At 35.1% G+C, this 20,507-nt stretch overlaps 1 protein-coding gene across 2 annotated transcripts; it reads right to left on the bottom strand.

Annotated features, from left to right (window-relative positions):
• Positions 1 to 4,978: 4,978 nt before the first annotated feature.
• On the bottom strand, positions 4,979 to 20,270 carry LOC141552401 (leucine-rich repeat-containing protein 14-like). Of its 2 annotated transcripts, XM_074284667.1 has the most exons (5): positions 20,133 to 20,270; positions 13,252 to 13,329; positions 11,620 to 12,023; positions 7,102 to 7,731; positions 4,979 to 5,794 (listed from the first exon to the last, which is right to left on the bottom strand). In XM_074284667.1, exons 3-5 carry the CDS (start codon positions 11,988 to 11,990, stop codon positions 5,227 to 5,229), a joined length of 1,569 nt encoding a protein of 522 aa, XP_074140768.1. In that variant the 5' UTR covers positions 11,991 to 12,023; positions 13,252 to 13,329; positions 20,133 to 20,270; the 3' UTR covers positions 4,979 to 5,226. The 2 variants fall into 2 exon arrangements, with proteins under 2 accessions (XP_074140768.1, XP_074140766.1); XM_074284665.1 differs by lacking the exon at positions 13,252 to 13,329 and having other exon boundaries at positions 20,133 to 20,248.
• Positions 20,271 to 20,507: the final 237 nt, after the last annotated feature.

Genomic DNA, 20,507 nt, shown 5'->3' with positions numbered 1-20,507 from the left:
TCAAAGTTACATGACAAATTTCCACTTTTCATTACATAGCCAGTCCCTGCTCCCAAGGAGTATTACATTCTTCTAGGGTAAGAAAACTAATCTCCACCATTGATTATTCCTTGATGTCCTTTCAGTTTTGAGGTTTCAAATTAATTTCATTTCTCAATTTAATTTCATACCTGTGAAAATGTCCACCTATTTCTTACACTAGGATGACAGAGAGAGAAATAATACTTTATGTTTACTTAAAAAACAAAAAAACTTTCCAGGGCAGCTAGGTGGTGTAGTGGATAGAGCACCAGCCCTGAAGTCAGGAAGACCTGAGTTCAAATGTGACTTCAGACAATACTTCCTAGCAGTGTGACCCTGGACAAGTCACTTAACTCCAATTGCCTCAACAATAACAACAACAACAACAAAAAAAACACTTTCCTCAAAACAAATCTGCCAGGTATTCTTAAATATTATTTTTAAACTATTATATTATAATACATATCATATAAAGTCATATTATATTATAAAAATATTAAATAAAAATATTATCAGCATGATTTTAGAGAAAATGAAAACTGAGGTATAGAAAATGCATATGCCTTATCCAAGATTACAAAATAATAAAGGGGCAAAATTGGAACTAAAGACCAGGAATCCAGGTCTACTCAGTTAAGCATTTAGTAAGTCTATTACATGCCAGGAATTATGTTTAGTGCTGAGGATCCGAAGAAAGGCAAAAGACAAACCTTGCTCTTCTGGAACTCGTCTCACAGTGGTGGGAGTAGAAGGGAGAAATAATATTGTACAAGCAAACTACATGCAAGATAAATTAGAAATAATGGAGGGAAGGCACATTTATTTTATTTTATTTTTTTTCATCAAATATTCCACAATTACATGTAAAAAAATTGTGACATTTTTTGAAAAATTTAAATTTCAAATTCTCCCTTTCCTGATCTTCCCTTACCCATTCATGGAGAAGGGAATCAATGTGCTATCAATTATACATGTGATGTATTAGTCAACCTGCCAAGTGGGAGAAGGGGTGGAGGAAGAAGGGGAAAAGTTGGAACAAAAGGTTTTGCAATTGTCAATGCTGAAAAATTACCTATTCATAAAATTTTTGTATAAATAAATAAATAAATAAAATTATACATGTGAAATCATACAGACCATATTTCCATATCTGATATATTTTTAAAAATGCAAAAAAACAAGAAAAATAAGAAAATAAAAAAATGAGTGTGCTTCAGTCTGCTGTCAAGTCTTCATCAGTTCTCTTTCTGGTATTGAATAACATTTTTCATTATATGTTCTTTGGAATTTTGTTGGAGTCTTAATCTCTTAATTCTCTTAATCAGAGAAGCTAAGTTTTTCACATTCATTCTTACTTACAATATTGCTCTTACTGTATACAATGTTTTCCTGGTGCTGCTCACTTCACTTTGCATCTCTTCAGATAAATTTTCACAGGTTTTTCTGAAACCCTTTTGCTCATATAGCCCAATAGTATTCCATTACATCTATAAAATGGACTCCAAAAAGAAATGGCAAATCACACCAGTATCTTTTCCAAGAAAACTTCAAATGGGATCACAAACACTGAATATGACTGAAATGAATGAATAAAAAGATTCCATTATAACCATATGCCACAACTTATTCTGTCATTCCCCCTATTATGGGAAGCTCCCCAATTTTTAATGCTATGTTAATACAGAGAGCTACTCAAAATATTTTTGTCCATTTAGAATCTTTTATCTTTTTTTATCTCTAGTAAAACTAGTAGAGGTTTTACACAATCAAAGGATATGCAGAGTTTTATCATTTTGGGGGCATAGTTCTGAATTTTTCTTTGGAATAGGTGAACCAGTTCACAATACTATCAACAGAAAATTAATATCCCAATTTTCCCACATCCCTGGCAGATTTGTCATTTTCCTTTTCTGTCATATTAGCCAATCTGATAGGAATTCATTTCATGGAGTCATTTTAATTTGTATTTCTCTAATCAATAATGACTTAGAGAAATTTCCTTTTTCTTTCTTTCTAGCTTCCTAGGAGAGAAGGAGAGAGGGAGGGAGGGAGAGAGAGAAAGAGGGAAGAAGGGAGGGAGGGAGAGGGGGGAGGAGGCAGGGAAAAAGGGGGGAAGAAGGAAGGGAGGGAGGGAGGAAAGGAAGAAGAGAGGAAGGAAGGAAGGAGGAGGGAGTGAAGGAGAGGGGTGGGAGAAAGGAAGGGAAGAAGGGAAGGAGAGAGGAAGGGAGGGAGAGAAGAAAGGAGGGAGAAAGGTAGGAAAAAAGGAAGGGAGGGAGGAAAAAATGGAGAAATGGAGAAACAGAAAGAAAGAGAAAAACAGTGAAATATCTATAAACATATATTTACATAAATATTTATGTCTATTTATATGTATATCTATTATATGTATATTAGACACAGGTATAGTGAAAATTATAAGAATATGAATCATTTCCCCAATTAATAAATGGTCAAAGGATAAAAAAGAAGCAATTTTCAGGAAAAGAAATCAAAGATATAGTCATATGAAAAAAAGTTCTAAATTATTATTGATTAGAGAAATGCAAATTAAATCAGCTTTGATACCATCTTACACCTATCAGATTGGCTAATATGACAGAAAAATAAAATTACATGTTGGAAGAGATGTGCAACAACAGGGACACTAAATGCATTGTTGGTAGAGTTGTAAATTAATCACAGCAACACCACCAAAGATATTAAGGTCCTTTCTTGAGTTGAATTGCCAAGTATACATATTTTACTGCGGAGAGTGTATCTCTGATGGGTTGGTCATGTTGTTTGAATAGCAAACAAATATTTGCCCAAACTATTTTAAGGACAATTCACATAGAGGTCAGAGGAAGCCATAGAAAGTCACTCTAAAAGTTTCTATGAAGAACATTGGCATTGATTGTGAGACATAGGAGACATGGCATAGGACCACCTCATATTGGGTGCCCACACCAAAGTAGGTATTGTTCTATAAGCAAAACACAGTTGTAGTACCTCAAAAGAAACATGAAATGAACAAATTTGGAAACATCTCTATCCCAAATAGTCAATAGACTATTTGCACCCACCTATGGTAGAGACTTTTGAGCTGGCATTGGTATAATCATCTATGTTTGGACATACTGTACTTTGATGTTAACATCATAATTTTGATCATTTTGGTCCTCCTCAACTATAAAGAAAAAGAAATAAAAACAAAATTCCAAAGAGATAAAAATGTATTTATTTATTATATTTATTTATAATAGCTCTTTTTGTATTGTCAAAGAATTAGAAATTGGGACATAGATGAAAAGTTATGGTATATGATTGTGATGGAATAAAATTGAACTATAAGAAATGACGAGCAGAATGTTTTCAGAAAAATCTGGGAAGGCTTACATGAAGTGAAACAAAGTGAAAAGAGCAAAACTAAGAAAACGTAATAGCAATTGTAATCTCAAAATTATAGCATAAATTGTGAATAAATTATATATTCTCAGCAATGTAATAATTCAAAACAATTCCAGAGGACTCAGCGAAAAAATGCTATCCACTCTAGAGAAAGAACTGATGGCATCTGAATAGAGATTAACACATACTTTTAAATTTTTCTTTATTATTCAGGGTAGGCATTTTTTTCTTTTGAAACTTGGCAAATATGGAAATACTTCAGATCATTACACCTTATAATCTATATCAAATTGCTTCTCAAAGTAGTGGGGAGGAGTAGAACAAGGAAGGAAGAGAATTTAGAATGGAAAATTTTAACAAACAAATGTTTAAATTATTGGTTTAAATGTAATTGATTAAAAATTAGTAAATGTAAAAAAATTGTTAGCTACATTAAAATGAGAATGTCTATTATCCTCTGGATTGGTACATTGAACTTTCCTTCAATATTTCCCAGCCATGTCCTTGTATTTTTACTTCCAAAAATCCTAAACTTTCCTTTGTATTTTGTTGGAATGCCAATAGTATCTAGAATGTTTTGTTAATTCCAGTAATCTAATTTTCTTCTTTTTGGTTGGGAAAAAACAGTCTTCTAGTTGCCATTGCTAAGTTTTAATGCTTCTTCTCCCTTTCAACCCAAGACCCCATCTTTTTACATCTGAAATTCTCATGTTAATCTTCTAAAATTATTTTTTTCTCATCATTCTGTTTCCAATTTTATATATTTGTTTCTTGGAATGTTATGATTCTCAACTATATTAGAGATTCATGTGACCTGTGCCTTCCCTTTTACAGCAGTCATATTACATTCTTCAATATAATCTTCTTTCCATCATGAGCTTTTATTTTGTTTTTTTTTTAATTTTGGGGGACCTTTTTCTTTATTTTTTTGTCTATTAGTTTTTTTTTTACAAGAACTTTCTACTTGCCCCCTTTTTGGGATTGATCTTATTTGGGGTATGGCACTGTTTTGAGTTGGTACAAATAAATCTGAACTTAGTCAAAAAACATAGGTTTTTTTTCCTAGGATTTTAGAGAAAAATCCACAGAATTTCAAAAATTAAAGGGACATGGGCACCTAATCCTACACACAGCTAAATCTCCTTTCTCATATTCTTGATAGGTGTTGATTCAACCTTTTTTTTTTTTTTTGAGACCTCCATTAAGGGAATACAATTTCTAGGGGTTGACAGACTTTGGGAAAACATTATTTGATAGAATATTTTCCCTTGATGTCCAATCTAGAATTTACTTTCTTGTAGTACTGTTTTATTTAAGGTCAGAATGAATGAGTGTGTGTGTGTGTGTGTGTGTGTGTGTGTGTGTGTGTGTGTATACACACCTATATTCATTATTACTATAAAAATATCTGTAGCTACTTTATTTATATTAGCCCAAAATTTGAAATGTCTTACAAAGAATGACAATAAATCATGATATACTCACAGAATCAAATAATTGCTTTATTTTAAATAATACATAAAAACATGGAAAGATATGAAAGGCTTTTAAAAAAATATCATGAGAGCGATGACTAAATGTACATTATCTCCAATATGAGTTGAAAAATAGTAATTAAAATTTTTTCTTAGTTGTCTACAAATCCCTGTTTTTTGTAACATGCTATGGTTTCAGATGTGATCGTTTTCTTATTTTGCATAGTAGATTATCTTTCCTAGTTAAAATTTATAAAAAAGTTTTTCTTAAAATGAGAAATTGAACTACCATCATTATCATCATGGAGCTATGAGATTCTTCTCATTTATGGTAATCAATGCATTACCGTAGATCAAAATAGTCACCCTTATCGAAGCTAAGACTTGTGGTAAACTCAATGGCAGAGTCTCCTCTTGAAATTTGTATCTGCTCCATTTCTCTCAGGACGGAGAGAAATTTGTCATTGTCAAGATAATCCTCCGATAACCGAGGAAGAGGACCATGCTGGGGCAGGTTCTTAGAACAATCCAAGAAAATTGAAACCGATATTAACTTCAGATTGGGCAGTTTATTCTGGCATGATCCAACAAAACAGCACATACTCAATCTAGTTAGGGGATTCTGAGATAGACCAAGATAAGAGAGTCTGGAACAGGAATATAGATGGGGCAAAATTTCACAAAAGTCATTGACGCAGATCCCACACATTGTCATATTCAGCCACCTCAATGAGTTTGAAACTGACTTTAGAAGTTCCAGGAATGAGCCTTGTAGCTCTGTTATGTTATTGCCTTCAAGATCCAACTTTATGAGCTGAGAGCTATGGTGACTTTGGGAAAGGTAGGTTAAGTCTTTGTTTGTTAGAGAGCAGTAAGAAACTTGAAGGCTCTCCAGGGAGCATTGCAGACCCCTGAAAATAAAATAAAAAAAATAAAGACATGTTGTTTGCATACTGAAACTCAAAGATCCACTTCTAGCTCTATTTTCATCCCATGCTTGTGAAATACCTTCAGCTTCCAGACTTTCACCTGTATTGGACACATTTACCCTATAGTTTCAATCCAGATAAAGTATAGAATAGAAAGAAAACACACAAATAAGGAAAGTAGATAATACTGGAGATTTTTTTAAAATATGGTTTAAAAAAGCCATTCAATGACAACCACAATGAATCTTTTATGGTACCAAAAGAAAGTTTAGATATAGGAAAATGATTATAAGAAAGGGATTTGAAAATGTTGTTAAAAAGAAATAAAAGCATTCAGACTGGAAGCTTGAAGAGATTTGAGAGAAACTAGCTTGGGCAGCCATATGGGACCTGTCGTTCTAGAAATACCAGATTCAGAAATCAATCTAAGATTTGCTTCTTATCTAGAAATAAGTAAAAGATTCTAATTCAGGTTGTTGACCTGACTTTTAGAAAAGTTAATATCTCAATACTATCCCAGTATCTATGGAACATTCTCAACTAAAACTATAATGGCAGTTCAGATAAGACTTATAAAAATGTCAAGGTAGTGGCTTCAGAGACTAACGGAAGGGTCTTCCAAAAAAGCCTAACTGATCCACGAGCTCAGAAACCTATCACGGGGGAGCAGAGAGATTCCATGGGTAAATGAAACCCATACTGATGTAACTAAATGCCAGAAAATTGTGAAGCTAAATGAACAAATAGGCATGGATAAAGTCAAAACAGGATACTCAGGGACTCGAAGTATTAGGCAAGGCTGATCTGATATACCATTGAGGGCAGATATTCTGGGTACAAAAGAAAAAGTATCTACACTATGGAAGATAGCTGAGGAATCTGACATCACTTGAATCTTAATTTCATCTGAATTAAGTCAAAGGTTTGAACATATATGAAAACACAGAGTTGGGCGAGATGGGGCGGGGGAGAAGAGGAGAGAAATAAACTACATGAGGAAACAAGAGCTCTATTACAGACTAGTTATAATCAAATCTCACTCCAAATATGGAGATTGGTTTGTCACAAAAGGATAAAAGGAAAGAAAAAAGGATAGATTTTTAGAAATCTGAATAAGGGAAAGAAAAAGAAGAGGAATAAAAGCAGATTAACTGTTAGTGATACTTCACATTCAGCAGATTGGCAAAGATGACAAAGATAAATGATGACCATTGGAGGGGATTTGGAAGGCGAATAATAAACATGTACTCTCACTGGAACTGTGTGGGTTGTGTCCCAGCCTCACTTACCTAAGCAGATACTCCACCTGGTCTGAAAGACAAATACTATGTAGACTAATCTCCCTGAGGTGACTTAATTTGCTCAATTCTTCAGCAAGAATGTCAATGTTAGTCTTTAGCATAGGGTGCTTCCCACTTTGCATATCTTCATTAAAATGAGGTAATTTCAAACTTTGCAAGTTTTGGAAGGTTGTAATTTGTGACATAAGGTACCTGATATCCATCAAGATTAAAATACTATGACTTAGGTCCACTCTGCGAAGTACTAACGGGTCCAAAAGAGGCAGGATTTCTAGATCACTTTGAACCAAGCTGTGGGAAGTATAGAAATCTTGGCAAGTCAGGTGGAGAGGGCTGTAGGTGTTATCCAGGAGAGCTTCCTTTAGAAACTCCTCAGAGGAGGAGCTCATATGGAAATCTACTAGAAGTTCCACATGGGCTTCTGTTGGGAAAGTTGTAACTGGGAATCCTTCTGCCTCTTGGTTTCTTGCCTGGCTTTCTGAGTAATGTGTCTTCTTCTCTAAGGATTTACTGTAGATTTTGGCTCTGGCAATTGAGGTAGCCCACAGCGTCATGAGTTTTGAATTCCAAAAGTAATCTTTACCAAGTAATCCTGTCATATCCAGCTGCTGTAACCTCCTACATCAAGGACAAAAAAAAAGAAAAATATTAACACCTGGCCCAGAAATTCTTGTTACCTTCTGTTTATTCTCATGATAGGAGGGCCTACTAGTTCCAAAATACATTCCTCCTTTGAATTCTATTTATTAAGAGGTCATCAAACAGAAAACTAGCTGGGTTGTAGATAGGAATATCAGAGCTGATTGAATGACTGAGGAAAAAAGCCCTTTTTATATAATCCCATAAGTCATTTGCTCCATGATCGTTTTTGAACAGAATAAAATTTTCCCAATTATAGACTTTTCTACTTCTACAATGGAGATTGATGTCAGATTCTGGAGTATCTATCAAAAAAAATAATCACAGCTCAGCAAGCCTCTGTTTGAAAGAACAGCATTTAAAGTCAGGAAGACCTAGATTGAAGTCTTTTATCTGATGTACTGAATGGGAAGTCATATAATCTTCCAGTGTTCTAGCCAACTTCCTAAGATTGTTGGTAGCATAAAAGTCATCAACAAATATGGATTGGGGGATGGGAGTGAGGAAGGGTAATTCATCCAAGAATTATACATATATATAAAATCAAGAATATATTCTGGATCCAGCCATTACTCCTATCAAGACTGCTAAAATGTGAGACCCCAGGCCAAATCACTCATGCTTTTCTTCTAAATTTCTCAATCTCACTACACACACACACACACACACACACACACATATCCCTAGTCTTGCTTAATTTCATGTTTGGCTTTCAGATGTTCAAGAACCCAGAACTTACTGCCTTGGGGCATCACCAGGATCATAACAATACCCATTCTTTTCTTCCTGGCAAATGACATCCTATGACTTATATAGACTCAGTGCAGAATCACACTACTTGACATGAAGCCAGGAAATTAATGATTGGGTCTGACCTTGAAACAGATACACAAATCAAACATTAACTGATAAATCATAATTTCATAACCCCCTTATTCAGTTATACAACCCCATATGGGGATGCAACCCACAGTTTAACAATCTTTTTTCTAGAACACCTTTTTCATCCTGCCTTTTCTTTTAAAATATGGCCTTTAGCTCCTTCAATTTTCTGGCATTCATTGAGATGTGGTTCCCTCCAGATTTCACTGCATTCTTGGTCATTGTATTTTCTATTGCTTCTTCTTTCTCTTTCAGTTCCTTAACTAACTGGTCTTGGTGGGAGAAGTCGTGAGACTTCTTGATTTCCACTGACATTCTTCTTTCCTGTTATCTCTCAGAAACTATTCCTTCTTTAACATCAACTATTCAAATTGTGCTCAAGAAGACAATCTCAAATCATGCCTCATGTATGTATTAGCTATGTGACTGTGAGCAAGTCACTTAACCTCTACCTGCCTCAGTTTCTTCATCTGTAAAATGGAAATAAGAATATTTCCCAAAACTATTGTGAGGGCAAAATGAAATCATATCTAAAGTGCTACATAAAAGTTAGCTTTATATTCTACTGAACTGCTTTCTTTTTTTTCTTTCCTCTTTTTTTTTTAATTCTTTGTTATAAGAAATGGCTTCTGGGGAGTCAAGGTGGGGTATATTTGCAAATAAAATTAATATTGAAAAATTTTCAGTATGAGCATTGATACCTCTAATTGGTAACTGCTTCAAATCAGGATTTTATTTATGTTTGTCTTGTTTATCTAGTCTTTAGAAAATGATTAAGAAAATAAAAATTGAATTTAAGAGCACGTCATATGTGCTGGGGGTGAAGAGGGAGCAGATATTTCTCCCCTGGAGAGCCAGTTTTTAAACATTGGCTAAAATACTTGGCTCTTTTGATCTGGAGTGCCTATTATGCATGCATATACATATGCAAATATATGTACATGTATATACATATATGTGCATATATATAATGACCCTCAAAGAGTTCATTAAAAAGATAGCTGTCATGTAATCGAAAATATTATAATGGCATTTTTTTGTGATAGCCAAGACTTGGAAACCAAGTATATGTCCATCATTTGGAGAAAAACTAAAGTTGTGGCATATAAATGTAATGTAATATTACTATTCTGTTTTTAAAAATCATTAATAGTAATAAACATTCAAAGACATAGATGAATGTGATCAAAGGCAAGCATGTAAAGTCACAAAACTTATGCAATGACTATAACATTATGAATATAAAGATCATTAGAAAACAATAGAAAATGAATGTTCTGAATAGGATCTTGACTTCACCATGGGAATGATTTTTTATTTCTTATAGCTTTATCCTCACTCTGAAGACAAAAAAATATTATCTTGCATATACCTAAAGATACATGTTGTCTCTCTTGCAAAATTGTAACCATTCAGAGATTATTTCTCTTTGGTAATTTTATCTCCAGTGCCTAGTACAATTCCTGATAGGACTGGGGACAAAACAGGGGATCTAATTACTATATGAAGTTCAAGAAAATAATAAAGCTCACTTTTCCATAACACTTCAAAGTTTTGATTTCATTGTGTCCTCACAATAGTTCTGTGAAATATTCTAATCTCCATTTTATAGATGAAGAAATTGAGGCAAATAGAGATTAAGTGACTTGCCCAGAATCAAATAGCTAATAAGTATGTGAGACATAATTTGAAAGTAGGTCTTCCTGAGCACAATACATGCATACACACACACACACACACACATATATATATATATATATATGTATATATGTATGTGAGAAACTCCCTCAACCAATCTTCTCTGCAAATTCTACTGAGCATGCCTGGAACACTGAGAGCTTCAGTGACTTGCCTAGTCAAGTGTCAGAAGTGGTTCTTGAACCCAGGTCTTCCTGGCTCTGAGACCAAATCTGTATCTGCTGTCAGTCTAAAGTCCTTATCACCAATAGGCTGGCAACCATCTCTAAATTGTTTTGCTGTGGTCCTTTAAGACTACAACTTCAGTATCATCTTTGCCTTTTCTCTTTCCCCTCAAACTCCATAGCTAGTTTCCTATCATTTCAATTCTTTGAACACATCTCTTTTCTTATCTCCTTATAGTGTTACATAGGCTAGTTCAAGCTAATTGAACTGTTTGAATATTTCCCTGATTGCTTCCCTGCTTCCAGAGTCAGCCCACTCCAATCCAGCTTCCATACTGTCTCCAAATTTACAAGCCTAAAATGTAAGTCTGATGCCACTTTCCTATTCAATCATCAGGTACTTCCCATTTCCTCTAGACTGAGTTTAAAAAAAATCCTCAGTTTGACAATTACTTCTACAGTCTAACTTTCATGCCTCTTTCTACTCCTTTTGTGGATTTATCTCACTGACATACACTATATATAGTCCCAGTCGACCTAACCTGTTAGCTACTGTTTCTTCCTTTCTGAACTGAGCCACTTCTGAACTGACAGCTGGTTTCCATATGAAAATACAATCCCTCTTCACTTTTATCTTCTTATTGCTATTTTGTTTGAAGTCTAAAAATAAGATTCCATCTCTTGCCACTCAGATGATATAATAAGTTTTAGCTTTATTTCTCCAATTCAAGTCTATATTTTCCTGGTTGCTTGTCTTTCTGTTAAATGTATCCAAATTTCAGAGAAACACACTACAGTTTACTACTAATTTTTTCTTGTGGTTTAGTTAGTGTTCTTGCAGTTCAGATAATTTTGCCTTCGTGAATTTAGGTGATCAAAGTTCTACTGAATATTTCTTGCATGTATGCTTTTCTTATCCTCCTATATCTGTTAGTTTTCTTTTCATTTTGAGATTGCTCTGTATTAAGTAATCTAAATATGTACTGTATCCATTCTCCCTTTAAATCCCCACCCTAGTATCCTTGCATATAATAGACACTTAGCAAATGTCAGCTGAAATAAATCCACCAGAACCCATGTCCCAGAATGAGATAAAACCTTCCCAGGTACCCAAAGGACAAACCTGTATGGGCTCTGCTGTGAACCACAGATGATTACTTTCCTTATATAACCCAACACTCCCAAGATGATAGCATCAATTCTATCTTTGTTCGACTCATTATATGTGAGTGGCCACTGATCCTCAAGATATCTCTTAGAAGAAGTCCCAGAATCGAATGGACATGCCTGAAGCAGCTTTCGGAATTTAAGTTGTGAGTAAGGCCATGTCTTCACCAGTTCATACAGCAGCTTCGTCTTATTGTTTCTGAAAGCCACATTGAATAGAATTTCAAACATGTTCTGGGGCACGAATTTCAAGATTTTACACATTTTCTCCTCATCTCGAACCAGTAGATCATTTACAAAACTTTGGAAGTACTTAGTGCGGGCCATGGAACTGGGATCCAAACACAGAATTGCCAGTACCTGCCAAAGAGAAAAATCATAAAACTAAGATTCAGTCATATCTGTAGCCTATCTTCTAAATATACTCATCTCACTCCATGCAACTATAGCATTTGTTTTTCCAGCAGTATTCATTTGACAAGCTATTTTTTGAGAAGTTGCATAAGTAGTAAAGTCTTTAGCTAAGGCTAGATTCTGTCTTTTCCCCTTTATTCTTGCGATTGATGCTGATTTGCAATTATTATGTTATAGCCATTTCCTTTTCTGGAAAATGCACTTCCAGGCTCTTCAGTTTCTTTATCTTCCAGCCTGATTTCTTCAGGTCAGCCAGTACTTTTATTCTCACATCCACTAATTGAACCCTTGATAGTTGTAGCACAGTGCTGACCTTTAACAGACACCTCTTATCTTTACCATTATTTACCTGCACCTCTCACTTGTGGTTATTGATGCTGGATAAAGTTATAAAGTTTACCAGAAATGTAAGTCCTGACCTTTGAGGTTCCTACTCTGACAAATGGAAAGGATGCCTCAATAATTATGATATGCAAGTACATTCAGTTATGAAAACAAAATTAATTGTTCCTTGAGCGATAAAGAGCAGAGGGGGAAGGACATGAGAAAAGAATAGTTAAGACTTCCTGAAGTAGTAAAAGTTTTAATTTGACCTTTGAAGAGTAAGTAGAAGTTCTGTGGCAAATGTGGGATCAGAAGAAAAGGGAGCTGTGGTGATAGTCTAAGAGATTCTATTAAGAGCATATTCTAAAAGAGTGGCAGGGGGATGTTTTTAACAGATATAAAAGCTGAACAAACAAAATATACTAGTTGGGTAAGAAAAATAAAGTAAGGCAGAGGCTAAGATGATTTCAACATACTAAAAATGGGAGATCTCTGTCACCAGAGAGAAATAGTGAATCTGGATGAGAAAGAAATAATGATTTGTTTTTGACATATTTGGCTTAAGGAATTAAGGAAATCAAAGGATTCAAGAATGGAAATGTGGAACTGGAGTTTAAGAACACAGCTGGTTCTAGAGCTTTCTACATATAACTCACTTGTTCAATAAGCAAAACAACATGAGCTTGCCAAAGGAAATAAAAGAAAAAAATAAAGTCACAGATAAATTTTTACAATAGTCATATGACAGTCAAAAAGTGACTGAGTAGAAAAAAATGATTAGAGAAATAAATGAATATCAACTGCTTAAGCTTAAGAATAATCACTAATCAAGCATTTATTAAGCACTTACTCATTGTCAGGTAGGGTTCTAAGCACTGAGGCTATAAGGAAAAGCAGAAGACATTCCTTTCGATGGAAGGATTCCAATCTATTTGGGAAACAATATTCAATAAATTACACATAGATAAATTATATACAGAATAAATTAAAAATAGCAGTGAAAACACTAGAATTAAAAGAGCTAAAAAAAGGCTCCTGTAGAAGGTAGAATTTGAGGGACTTGAAGGAAGGTAGAAAACCTAGGATTAAGAGTTGAATAGGGAGAGAATTCCAGATATGAGATATAGTCAGTAAAAATAAAGTTTTTTTTTTAAGAAAAGCAGAGAAATCACTGTCATATGATTGAAGAATATATGCAACCAGACATATAGTATAAAAAAGACTGAAAATTCTAAGAGGTTCACTTGTTGAATACCTGAACACAAAACAGAGGTTTTTGTTATTGATTTGGCAGATGAGAGTGACTGAAGTTTTTTGACTAGATAGGGGAACATGTGCAGATATGAACTTTTAGAAAATCTCTTCACTGGCAGAATGCAGGAGAATTAATCAAGGTCAGACTCGATCATTAGTCCATTGCTTTAGTCCAGGTTTGAGATGAGGTTTTGAACCACAGTGAAAGCATTATTGAAAGATATAAAGGGCTATATTTGAAAAATATGGCAAAGGGGAAATCTAGAGGCCTTGGCCACAAATTAGATATTAATGGTAAGTGAAAAGTTGAGGAGCACTCCCATACTGCAAGCCTGGGTAACTGAAGGATGTTGACACTCTCAACAATAATGAGGAAGTTTAGCAAAGATGAAATTATTTGTGGAGGAAGTTATGAGTCCAGTGTTAGGCATGTTCAATTGATGTTGTTTATAGGAAATTCAATTCAAGACTTTAGGCAGAAATTTGAGCCTGGAAGTCAGCAGAGAAGGTAGGGCTGCTTATGCATATTTGAAAATCATCAGCATAGAGATGATCATTTAATCCAAGGGAAATGATGAGTTCATCAACTGCAATATTAGAAGGAGAAGAAAATAAGATGCAGTACAGAGTGATGAGGAACATGCCTAAATGAAGATTCTGCAAAGAAGACCGAGAAGGAATGGTCAGATAGGTAGGAAGAGAACCAGCAGTGATAAGTATCATGAACCTGGAGAGAAGAAAGTATGAAGGAGAAAATGGAGACCTCTTGAGTCACAGGCTTCAAGGAAGTGAAAAAAGATAAGGATTCACATAAATGTATTAGATTTTGTAATTGAGAGGTCATTGGTAATTGTGGTGGACTAGACACTTTCTCATTTCCAGAACTTCTCAAACCTCTCTACAACAGAAAGTAATTTCAGTTACTTTCATGGTCTAGGACTTGTGAAATTAAAAAGAAAATTTTAAAAATTACTCTATCCCCCCAATTACTCCTTAAATGGACACTTGCTGGTATTCAGTATGTTCTCCTACTTCTCACATTACCAATAGGGAATCTGTATTAGCAGATCCAAAGACATGACCCAGGCTTTCAAAACAGCCAAGTCCACACCCCTCAAGCCAATCCCTTGTTCGATGCCAGGCTTCAAAAACTTATTCTGTGAAAGGCAACCAGTTTACTAGGAGTAAAAACCATGATCTTGTAGCACAAGCAATACAAAGGTGTGAAATGCTGTTGCTGGGGCAGACATCTATGTTGCTCCAGTAGAGCCAGGGTCCATCCAGTAGCCCCATTTCACCTGAAGTTTGGGCATTAAGACAGAAAACCTTGAAGTTTTACAAAAAACCTGAAGCTGGACCCATACTTGCATAGTCTAGAATTACTTTAAACATCCCTGTGGCATCAGCAGTAATAAGTTCCAAAAGACTGACTTGAAGTCAAAGAACTGAGAATTAGAGCGAGGAAGACAAGACACTATTCATATGATGGGATCACGTAGGCACTCTACCATACCTAAGATAAAGAGCATAGCAATTAGCTGGAACCAATTCTGACCATCCAAAAGCCAATTGGGACAGAGATCTAGATTGGTTAACCATGAATTGTTCAAAATGGAAGGAGTCTGAGGCACTTTGAGATCCAGTTTCTCCCAAATAAAAAACAAAACAAAACAAAACAAAATGAGGAATAGGAAAAATATGGGGGAAGGAATGAAATAACCAAAAATGTCAGAAGAAGAAAATTCAGAATTGGATGGAATTTAATTCCATTATATTTGAATGAAGATAGATAAAAATCAATTGAAAAAACAATATCAACAGCAGGAAATATTTCCTTCAGATCTAGTTAATTAAGTTAATAGTTACTACAAGCAAATATTGCAAAACAAAGGAAATTAACCCATAATTTGCTTAGACAAAGAATCCTGTGAAATTTAAGAATACAGAACAGAAATTTGTTAGTCCTGTATGGTTCAAAATAAAAATGAGGCATATAAAAACAGAATTTAAGACCTCCACCACAAAAATAATAAGCGGAACAGAAAATGGAACTTGAAGTAGTAAACTTCAAAGAAACAAAGAGAAAAATTGATTGGGAATGCAAATACACAGAACAAAGGAAACAATATTATTAAAAGAAAATATGCTCACTATGCATGCAAAATATAATTGTTTTGAAGAAAATATAGAGACAACCTCAAGATTATGTCCAACATAAAAGTCTTTAGTAAGAAAATCATATTTTTATAAGCATACATTACCAAAATAGAAAGAGGATTAATGAACTGAATGCATTGAAAATATAAAATCAACAAATGAAAAAACTTAAAGTAAGCTTAAAAGAGGCAATATGAAAAATTAAAGGAAAAATTGAAAAGAAATACCTCATAGAAATAGTGTTCTTTGAAAAGACAAACAAAATCCATAAAACCTTAGCCAATATGATTAAGAAGAGAACATCAAAACCTTAAAATAGCAAGTAAACAAACTTCAATCACAGAAAAATCAGAAGAAATATAAAGAATAATCTAAATATTTTATGCAGTTATATGCTAACAAAACTGAGAACACAGGAGACAAAGTAATACATTCAAAAACAGAAACTACCAAAAACTATCAGATTCCCAGCTTCCTTAGGTGAGGAGACCTCAGACTGTAGATATGTTAGTATCCCAATCTTTCCATTTCCTCTTGGACACACTGTGTCCCCCTGATGAAATTCTGTTAGGTGCCAGGCTAAGCTTCCTCCATTTTCCCAGGAGTCAAACCAATTTCTCCTGCTGCTTTATGGCCAGTCTTTTTAGATGAGAAGACCTCAGATAATGGGGCTAGTGGGGGCCATTCATGGGTTTTGGGGACCGGGCTATGAAAACTGTCTTCACAGTTTTAACTTCAATCTTCACAGAACTGTCTCCCATTTCCTGCTGCCAGCTCAGCGTTAGCATCCTTGGCTGGGACCTCGATGCACTAGGAACAGGCTTGCCAGGCACAGCGTGTTCCCTAAGGAATGTCGGCCAAGGCCAAGGTCTGGCGTCTTCCATCTGCCCCAAAGCAAGCACTTACAAGGCATCTTTCACCTTATTCTCCCAGCCTAGTCTCCCAAATTGCATGTGGAAAACTTACAGTGTGAAGAAAAAAAATCCTACTTTTTACTTGAGAACCCCCACCTCCTGCAGTGCTGTCTTTTGTGGGTAGAGGCTCTCCACTCAATGATGATCATTCCCATATCTGTTCATACTTCTCACATCACAGTGATTCCAAAGTCCTGACTATCATCATCCAGTCCCTATTCTACACCTCTACTGCCTAATTCCTTATTCCTGTCTATCTCATCTCCCTACCCCAGAGTTTTATCTAAATTCACGGAAATGTGCCCTCGGAAATAACTGTTCTACAGTTACAAGCTTTTCTTCATCTTAAAATCATTCCTTTGCCCTTTCTTAAATCTATTAGTTCTTATTTAAATCTGGCTTTTCACAGATAACATAGTCTCCCTGGCCACTCTGATCCTGTCCTTCATTCTCCTCAATTTCTGCTTGAGATAGAGTTGAAATACTCATCCACTGCTACTTCCATGCTCTGAGTCTACTACCAACTTATCACATAAGCTGAAGTGGGCCCTCACTGATGCTAGGCAATTCTTGTATATCTCTTATTAATTAATTGTCCTTTCCTCCCCAAATCTCTCATAACTCCCACCCTATCCAATTTCTACTGAGAACCTTCCCTCATATTTAACAGAAAAAAGAGGTCATTTACCATATATGTCATCTTCTCACCTCTTCTTCATTTTTAATTTAAGTGCCTATTGTTACCTTCTCTTCCTTTAGCCATGTTAAATGTATTAAAGTGGTTTTCTCATCATCAATCCTAACCCACCATACTTCTTCAAGTGATCCCACTCCTTCCCACATCATTCAATAGGGTCCCTTTTCTGTCATCCCTTCTCTTGTGCTACCCTACAGGATCTACAGCGTTACACATACTTCCTACAAATATGCCTCTGTCTGCCCCTATCCTCAAATATCCTCACTCAATCTTTCCACCCTGTAGCAGTATTGTCCTATATCTATTCTCATCTTTGCAACCAAACTCCTTGAAAAAACTATCTAAAAAGGTGCTTCCACTTTCTCTCCTCTTATTCTGATTGTAACTCCTTGCACTCTTGCTTTTGAATTATCATTCCACTGAAATTCCTCTCCCCAAAATCACTAATGATGTTTTAATTGACAAATCTATTGACTTTTTCTCAATCTTCCTTCTCCTTGGCCTCTCTACAGCTTCTGCTGAGCAATCTCCCCTTCTTAATACTCTCTTCTCTCCAGGTGTTCAGGACATAGTTCTCTGTGGATGTCCTACCTGAGTGCTTCCTCTGTTTTTCCTTTCCTGTTCCTCTTCCATAGTTGTCCCTCAAATCTACATCCTGGGCCCTCTTCTCTTCTTCCTCTATACTACTTCACTTGGTGATTTCATCTGCTCCCATGGATTCAGTTAACATATTCTTGATAATGATTCTCAAAACCTCAATCTCTTTGCCCCAATCTTTTTGTTGACTTCCAAACTCCTATCTCTAATTACCTTTCAGGTAACTCAGACTGGATGTTCAGTAGATATGTCTATTTTTTTTAGAAAATAACTCATTCTCTTTTTTCCTAAACTCTCCCTGCTTCCTACCTTCCCTATTACTATAGATGTTTCTACCATCTCCCCAGTCCCTTAGAGTTAGCCTAGGAATTGTCATTAATCTATTTATTATCCCCCATTGCCAAGATGTTTTACCACTAGCAGATTCTCCTTCAATCATAATGAATTAGTAACCTCTTTTTCCTTTAGAAAAACTGTCAGACTTGTAGTGTCAGACTATAGTGATCTATCCAAGAAATCGTTCATTATCACCAAATGAAATTTATACCAGGGATGTAAAGTGGTTCACCATCAGGAAAGCAATCAACATAATTAATCAGATCAAAAACAAACATTCAAAATCATATGAACTTCTGAATAGATGCAGAAAAAGCTTTTTTTCCTAAATTATAAGTCTTTTATGCTAAAAATACTACTAAGTACAAGTACAGAAGGTCATTACTTTTTAACATCATAAGAAGGATCTAATCAAAACCCAAAAGGAACACCATATGAAATGAAGATATTCTACAATCTTTTTCAATACTCAGAGAGAAACAAAGATGTTCCTATTCCAACATTTATTGGTTATGCTTCTGGAAATGCTAGCAATAATCAGAACTTATGAGAAAGGAATTAAAGAAAGAATGATAAGAGGAAACAAAACTGTTCCTGTCTTCTTATGATATGATTGTTTAATTGGAATATCCCAGGGAATCCATAAAGATGCTCACCAATACAGTGAAGAGCTTCAGCAAAATTGAAGGCCGCTAAATGAATATATAAAAATCAATAACATTTTTCTATAATATCAAAACACCAGAAGTAATTATGGAAAATGAAATCTCATACCAAACAAATTAGGCAATAGTGTTATGTAGATTCAATTACAATGTTATGGTCGGAAGAACAGGATTTGGCATTGCAAAGCGGGGAGAGAGGTAGAATGACAATAAGTTATGATCAAAAAAGAGATTTTAAAGTTCATAGACATGGAAATGGGGAATTTGTAGTTGATGATAGAATCAGGGTATGAACATAACATATGATTTAATATAAATAGTGTATACTTGAGTTAAATAGAAGAGTAGATCATGCAAAATGAGTATGTTTCTGATATTTAAAGCACTATATAAATATCTGTCCCTAGTATAGCTAGTTTTGAAATGGAATTAGCTCTAGAAAAGTCAGAGAACATTGATTTCCTTTTTAGCCTTTCCCATCAAATCTTAGGGCAGCTAGGTAGTACAGTGGTAGACCACTGGATCTGGAGCTTTGGAAAGAGAAATCCCAACTAAAATGACTAAACAACAAATAAATCAAATATTGATTTATTGCCTTCTGCCCCCAAATAGCTTGTTTCTAGTTACATGGATCACCCATTCTGATAGTCCTCCACTATGTCCTTATGGTAACTCAGACTGCTAATCTCTTTTCATAAAATTCTAAAAAGCCACAGAACTAGAAAACAGCCTAGGAACTATCAGCTCCAACTTTTTTATTTCATAATTAGAAAAAAATCCAAAAAGAAAAAAGATTAACCCACAATCACCATGAGTTAGTAACATGACTTCCTTCTTCTTCTCAATACCTCTCTTTATTTTTGTTCCTTACTCTCACCCTCTAACAAAAAAAGGGCCTCACACATAATAGAGGATAAGTAATCTCTATGGAGGAATTGGGTGTGGAATCAAGGTCTAACCTGCTAAAGAGACCATCAAAAAGTAAAAGGCCCATGGACCAATAAGACAACAAAACTGTTCTCCTATTGCTGCCTTCTTACACTGCCTCTATTTTATGACCCTTGAATAATAGTTTCTTGCTGCTTCACATTTGGGGCCACTCCCAACTCACCTGAAGTCTTCTCATAAAATATTCTAACAATAAAATGTAATAATCTGCTAGGACACACACTTAATTCAAAGCCTCTGGGCTTTACTTGAGGAATACTGAACTCAACTTGCTTTGGGGTCCATTTAATTTAAAGTTATGTCCTCTGTTCCACTAAGACACCTGTGCCCAACTCCCTTGTTAGGCACAGATGCTAGAGAGATTACAGCTGTCTTGATCACACTGATTAGTTGACATAAGTATTCATTAGCTGATTTTTTTTTCAGCAATGCAAGGACTTGGATGTATGGGAGCTTGATAGTGCCAAAGTGAAGGTAAATGAGAAACAAGCATTTTTGCAATGAATGTGCTAGGCCAGTGGGGTCCCTTGGGGGTGAC

Source organism: Sminthopsis crassicaudata, chromosome 1, assembly GCF_048593235.1.
Source record: "Sminthopsis crassicaudata isolate SCR6 chromosome 1, ASM4859323v1, whole genome shotgun sequence".
In the NCBI taxonomy this organism is placed as follows: Eukaryota; Metazoa; Chordata; class Mammalia; order Dasyuromorphia; family Dasyuridae; genus Sminthopsis; species Sminthopsis crassicaudata.
Note: the sequence above shows the minus strand (reverse complement) of the source record. Positions and strands in the feature narration are given on the sequence as shown.